Raw genomic sequence first — 7,046 nt, forward strand, 5'->3', positions numbered from 1 at the left:
CTTTTCTACAACCCCTCTGTGATTTGCTCAGATCTTCTGTGATGTGTTTAATTCCCCTGGTTTTATCTTTTACCATTTTGAGAAAATCCAGTCATTTTATCTTCAGGCAAAATCCTATTTTTCCATGCAAAAAAAAATTTCTTTAGAAATGCTTTTTAAATTTTCCTTTTTTTTTGGATTTATTTATTTATTATGTATACAACATTCTACCTCCATGTCCACACGCCAGAGGGTGCCAGATCTCATTACAGATGGTTGTGAGCCACCATGTGGTTGATGGGAATTGAACTCAGAACCTCTGGAACAGCAGTCAGTGCTCTTAACCTCTGAGCCATCTCTCCAGCACCCTCATTTTCATTTTCTTATAGCAAGCTTAATCAGGCCAGTTGTCAGGATGCTCCTCCCTGAGTGGTCCCCACTAGGAGTGGGGTCCGTGTAACCCATTATATCAGACAGAATTGTGAAGTAGATCAGAACAATAGAACAGAACAGTGCCTTTAAACCAGATGCCTCACGGGCCATAACCTGGGAGAGGGAACACTTTTAAACCAGAAGCCAAGCGAGCTGTCACCAGGGAACAAAGCTGGGAGCACAGCAATTCAGTTCACTAAGTGACAGTGACAAGGAGTGCCTGGAGCAGGGACAGCGTCTAGGCCGGCATTGAGATTTCTGACCAGTCGGTGACTACCTGGAGAGGCCTGAGCCATCCAGGCAGAGCTACCAGAGGAGGTAACCAGAACCCTGAGGTTCATACGGCCTGTCATTGTGAATGCCAATGATTGGAAATTATAATTTAATCTTTAAATCGTACTTTATTCAGAGAGCCTGCAAGCGGAGAAGGCAGGGAGCCCTAATGTTCTAAAAACAAACAAACAAAAACCAGCCTCACAGCTTGGCTCCAACCATCACATTGTACAGCAGGGGTAGGGAGAAGACGGAGAACAAAAGACCATCCTGTGAGAGCTCAGCCTTTCTCCTCTGGCCACAGGCTCGGTCGTTCCCCTGGGGCTCATGATGGCGATGCTGCTTTCCCTGTCGTGCCCTACACTTTTCCCTTGTTGTTCATCTGGACCCAGACGTTTCTAAGGATGTGACAAGGACTTAGGGCCAAGGACTCCCCATCCTCAAAGATACCACAGGATGCTTGCCCATGTGCCCTCCACTTAGAGTTGGCCCTGCCCCCTCCAACCCCAGGGTCAATGAGACAGAACTGGACCCATCAAAGCTATGGTGGGGCTTCCCCTGTAATGCTCTACATGCTGTCTTCCTCTCAATCACCCCCCAGCTTGGAATCCCTTCATCTCAGCTGGTTGGAACAATGACGAGTTACTGAATAGTGAGGGGTCCTTCATATGCCATTGTCTTCTCTTAGCCTCAGCCTCCTCCTTCAAGAATTCTCCATCTTGCCAGAATGCTATTGAATGTGATGGGAGACAGGGAATATCTGGGAGATATCTAAGTCACCCTGGGGACGTTAATAGGACTGTATTTAAATTTTGTCTGAGGTTTTTCCGAAGGGCACAATTTGATCATGCCAGACTAGTTTGTGCTGTGTCAAGGAAGACCATGTGTGTGGTGTCCAAGACAGGCCGTGATAACACATGTCATATGTCCAAGTATGTGTCAGTGAGATCAGAGAGCTGCAACAGACACTGTGTCCCAGGTCTCTGGGAAAGCTCGCGGAGTGTTGTGCTGTGTTCAGACGTGGAGGATGTGTCAGACAAAGTAGGAGCCACATGAAGGCGTGATGGACATGTGTGCCATGTTAACCTGACCTTTGCTCTACCTGTTGCTAAGCCTGGTCTGGTCCCTTCCTGTGCCCCATCCCTGCCCTGCATCCCTATTTACTTTGTCTTCATCCCCTTCTTATCATGCTGAGCTGGAAGGGGAAATACGCAGCCCTTGCTGAGAGTTCCCACCCCTCCTAAAGTCCATTGCCATGGGCCCTGATTGTTCTCCTTTGTGTCAGCTGCTGTTGCGCCCAAGGAAATGACGTTCTATGGCCTCCTGAAGCCCTGGCTGGGTGAGTAACTGAAGGCGAGGGTCAGGGGACTCCCTTGAGTGTTAAAGGGGGGGGGGTCACTACCCTTGCCTATTGTCATGGCTTCCCTACCAGGGGATGGGCTCCTGCTGAGTTCAGGTGACAAGTGGAGCCGCCACCGCTGCCTGCTGACGCCTGCCTTCCACTTTGACATCCTGAAGCCCTATGTGAAGGTTTTTAACAAGAGTGTGAACATTATGCATGTGAGTTTCTTGAGCATGGGGTCCTCCTGGAGCCATGTAGAAAGGAATTTGCTTTCAGATGTAATCTGCAGGCGTGGGTACCACAAAATTCCCTTTCCAAACTTCAGTTTTCTTTTTCTTTCCTTTTTTTTTCTTTTTTAGTTTTTCGAGACAGGGTTTCTCTGTGTTGCCTTGGCTATCCTGGGACATGCTCTGCGGACCAGGCTGGCCAGGATCTCAGAGGAACTACCCCCCCACCCCCCGCCTCTGCCTTCTGAGCGCTGGGATTAAAGGGATGCGGCACCACTGCCGGGCAATTTTCTATCTGTAATGGGGAACTAATAATCTATTCTTAAAGGGTAGCCAAGATGACACCATGGAGTCATGCTCCTAGCATACGACAGGGGCTGAGAAGGACCTGTATCTAGTCACAGGAGCTTTGGGAAGTCAGCACGTTCATCTGGCTATTGCTCAGTAGGTCTTTCTACAAACTACACTGTAACAGGCTTGTTCTTTTAGGCCCACCAAACAGCTCCCTCATCAAGACACAGAGACTTGTTGTTAGTTTTAAATGCTTGTCATAGCTTTGACACTTCTTTGGCTAGCTCCTTTAACTTAATCTGTTTCTCTTTATCCACCTTTTGCCTTGGCCTTTCTTACTTTTGTATATCTTACTTTCACTGCTTTTGTATGTCTGACTGGCTGGTGTCTGCTGCCTTCTTACCCTAGGCATCGCTCTTGTTCTCTCCTCCTTCTCTTGTTCTTTAGAGCCTAGATTTCTCCTCCTATTTATTCTCTCTCCCTGCAAGCCCTACCTGTCCATTTCTCCTGCTTAGCATTCTCCTGCCATTCAGATCTTTATTAGGCAGGCAAGGTGAAACAAATGCAACATATCTTCATAATTAAACAAATGCAGCGCAAGCAAGCGTAACACATCCTTGCATCATTAAACAAATGCAGCATAAACAGATGTGACACACCTTTACACAGTAAGAGTAATATCCAGCCACATAAACAAGTGTAACACATCCTTGCTTAAAATAACATTCTACAACAACATACCACTCGAAACTCACTGGCCTTAGACTCTACACAGTGACAGATATCTTTATCCCAGCACTTGGGAGACTGGGGCAGAAGTATAGTGAGTTCATGGCTATATAGCAAGACCCTGTGTCAAAAAACCAGTTCTTGTGCTAGACAGTCTTCTGAGCATGAACAAAGCCCTGGTTTCCATCCCAGTATTAAAAAAAAAAATAGAAAACATGGTTTGGGGGAGTGTTTGTTTTCATGTATGTGTGTTTTGGGTTGGATTTTTGTTGTTGTTATTTTTTTTTGTTTTTTTTTGTTTTTTTTTGCTTTTTAGGGGACAGTTTTAGACAGGGTCTCTATATCTCTGGCTGTCCTAGAACTTACTGTGGAGGCCACGCTGGTCTCAAACTCACTGAGATCTGCCTGCCTTCTGCCTCCCAAGTATTGAGATTAAAAAGGTGTGTGCCAGCATGCCTGGCTAAATAAAAGAAAAAAAATAACAACTTCACTGGCTATTCCTTAAGGAAGTCTGGGTTTTCTAGCATGGAGAGACTGGGTTCTGAAAGAGAGAACGAGGAGAAAAGCTCAGTAACTCTCCAAGCTTAGCACCAGAGATAGCACACCATCATTTTTAAAACACTCCTCAGGTCCGAGGAAACAAGTCCTGAGTTCAGCTCAGATTCAAGACATGGAGAAGCAGGCCTACATCCCAACGGAAATGCTACAAGGGTTTGTGGCAAAGACTGAGGGTGGAGGAATTATGAAAAAATGAAGACATTTCTGAACCTCCTGCCACTATGCTAACAAGGATGGCAATGACAACAGACATTTATTGATCGCTTACTAGCTACAGAAATATTATGGCAGTTCCATGATCTAAGTCATCTGATATAATTTCCACACTGCTCTAATGTAGAGATCACTATGACCACGACATTATGGATGGTGAAACTGGGGGCCAGAGAGGTCAGGGAGCATGTCAAAGTTCACCAGCAGTAAGAGAGTAGAAGCAGGGAAGCAAGATGTTTATGTATAAGAATCAAGTCAATTTAGTTATTACTAAAGGTTTAAGTGGTAGGACTGAGGAGAGGGGGACAAGCTGAACAAAGGTGCACAGAGGTGGACTCGAACTCAGGGACCCTGACTTCCAGGCTTGCATGTTTGTCTCATACAGTAACACCGCTGTTCTCACCCAAGCCTGGCCTACCCTGGGGTGGAGTGCCCAGGGCCAAAGACCAGAAGGCTGGCTCAGAGCAGGGTGGGGGACTCTATTCAAGTTTTGGAAGATTTAGCCCATCTTAGTTTACTTCTTTGGCCAGGCCAAGTGGCAGCACCTGACTGCCAAGGGCAGCGCCCGTCTGGACATGTTTGAACACATCAGCCTCATGACCTTGGACAGTCTGCAGAAATGCATCTTCAGCTTCGACAGCAACTGTCAGGAGTAAGTCACTGTCTTTGTCGGAGAACCTGAGCTGTGGACCAAAGCAGGAGGCTGGGGATGGAGGGACTGGCCAGAGGGAGAAAAGGTGGGCTATAACTGACATTTAAGGAGAGTGAAAAGAAAGAGTGACCCTTTCAGATAGATGGGGTTGTTTAGATAAAGCAGGGAGCTGGAGACAAGCGTTGCCATTAATAGGCAGTTTGGAAAAAAGACATCTGAAAACGAAGTTGGGGGGTTCAATTTGTTGTTGTTGTGACGAAATACCTGAGCAGAACAGCTTAAAGGAGAAGAGGTATGTTTGAGCTCCTGGTATCGGAGGTTTCAGTGCTTCCTGGTGGGGAAGGGGGTGGGAGAGCACCTCCCATCATGATGGCAAAGAAGCGAAGAGTGAAGATTGCTTGTGCTTGCAACCAACCTTCCCCTGTTGTCTCCGTGGGGCCCCAGCCAATGGGATATGCTGCCCACATGCTGAGCAGGCTTTCACCCACTTAGTCTGCCCTGAAATTGCCCTATAGATTCACACAGAAATATGCTTCCTTCAACTCCTCCATGTGTCTTAATCGAGATTAACTGTTCTGATCCCCATAAGAAGAAGGGAAGTGGGCACAAAGTCCCACCCTAGCTAAAAAGCTATTTCCATTGGTATCTTCTGGGAAAGGGAGAAATCAGTTTTCTTCAATGGAGTGACACTGGGCATATCTACCACACTCCAAGGCAGACCTCATGCTCAGCACAAATCAGACACCATTTGTGTGTGTGTGTTCTTTGGTTTCATTTGGAGTTTTTTTGTTTTGCTTTAAGAGAGAGAGAGAAAAACCAAAGTTGAATGGGTGGGAAGATTGAAGAAGGAATTGGCAGAGGGGAAAGAATATGATCAAAGCTTAAAAAATTATTTTAAAAAAAGATTTAACTGTCACCAGGCAGTGGTAACCAATTCCTTTAATCCCAGCACTCAGAAGGCAGAGGCAGGCAGATCTCTGAGTTCCAGGACATCCAACTCTACACAGAGAAATCCTGTCTCAAAACAAAGGCGTGCGCCACCACCGCCAAGCGAGAGGGAGCTAATCTTAGCCCTGGGTCTCTGCCTGGGCAGGGGGTTTATGTGTCCTAAGAGTTTGCCTTCTCTCTGGCCTGCCCTGCAGGTCTCCCAGTGAATACATTGCTGCCATTTTGGAGCTCAGCTCCCTCATCATGAAACGGCAGCGCCAGCTCTTCCTGCGCTTGGACTTCCTGTACTACCTCACTGCTGACGGGCGGCGCTTCCGCAAGGCCTGTGACCTGGTGCACGACTTCACAGATGCTGTCATCAGGGAGAGACGCCGCACCCTCCATAGCCAGGGTGTTGATGAATTCGTGAAGGCCAAGGCTAAGTCTAAGACTTTAGACTTCATTGATGTGCTCTTGCTGGCCAAGGTGGGCTTTTCTGGGGTCTGAGTTGCATGGATCCTAATGTCCAATGTTAGCTAGAAGTTGAATTTAATCTAGAGAGTACTAGGGAGGCATAAACAGTGGTTGTAAAAAGGAGGGAAAGGTTAGAGATAAGTTTTAGAGGTGACTGCTGGATGCTGTGTAGAAGGAGCAAAGAACAGTAAAAAGCCAAGGACAAAATTGTGTGGAAGGCCCTGGAGATTATACAAGGGAATCCTGTGTGCACAGTGAGTGTCAGGCCTTGTCTCGAGACAGGCTTATTAGTGTTCAGTCACTGTATGAGCTGTGGTCTTGCTTTGTCTACAGGATGAACATGGAGAGGAGCTGTCTGATGAGGACATTCGGGCAGAGGCTGACACCTTTATGTTTGGAGGTGAGGGTCCCTATGTAGGGAAAGATCTCCTAGTCCCAGAGTCATCTGTCAGGGGAAACCAAGGATCTCTCCATTCCTTGCATCCACCGGTTCCCCAGCCTTCCTGAGGACCTTGCTGCCTAGATACTGCCCAGCCTGTCTTCCTCTTGATCCTGCAGGTCATGACACTACAGCTAGTGGGCTCTCCTGGACCCTGTACAACCTTGCGAGGCACCCGGAATACCAGGAGCGCTGCCGGCAGGAGGTGCGGGAGCTGCTGAGGGACCGTGATCCAGAGGAGATTGAATGGTGAGCGTAGGTCCTTGTGATCTGTTCTATAGCCCTTCTCTTTGGCTCTGCTCCCCAGACTGGGAAGAGAATCTCCTTTGGTTGATTCTTCCATTATTGCTTGGTGTACATAGAAGCTGAGCTCAGGGAGATGGCTAGCAAAAGAAAGACTGTATGCTTAGTGACGGAGACCTCTCAAAGCCCACAGTTAGCTGGGCAGTTGTGGCACACGCCTTTAATCCCAGCACTCAGGAGGCAGAGGCAGTCGGATCTCTGTGAGTT

The 7,046-nt window shown here is 47.5% G+C and overlaps 1 protein-coding gene across 1 annotated transcript in view; it reads left to right on the forward strand.

Annotated features, from left to right (window-relative positions):
* Positions 1–7,046, forward strand: part of LOC101981213 (cytochrome P450 4F6) — a 28,976-nt gene that overhangs the window by 12,527 nt on the left and 9,403 nt on the right. The window contains exons 4-9 of the mRNA XM_005360680.3: positions 1,970–2,023; positions 2,117–2,244; positions 4,575–4,696; positions 5,839–6,109; positions 6,431–6,497; positions 6,656–6,785. Of these exons, the coding sequence (XP_005360737.2) occupies positions 1,970–2,023; positions 2,117–2,244; positions 4,575–4,696; positions 5,839–6,109; positions 6,431–6,497; positions 6,656–6,785 (772 nt within the window). The remainder of the gene's footprint in view (positions 1–1,969; positions 2,024–2,116; positions 2,245–4,574; positions 4,697–5,838; positions 6,110–6,430; positions 6,498–6,655; positions 6,786–7,046) is intronic.

Source organism: Microtus ochrogaster, linkage group LG3 (assembly GCF_000317375.1).
Source record: "Microtus ochrogaster isolate Prairie Vole_2 linkage group LG3, MicOch1.0, whole genome shotgun sequence".
NCBI classification, from domain to species: domain Eukaryota; kingdom Metazoa; phylum Chordata; class Mammalia; order Rodentia; family Cricetidae; genus Microtus; species Microtus ochrogaster.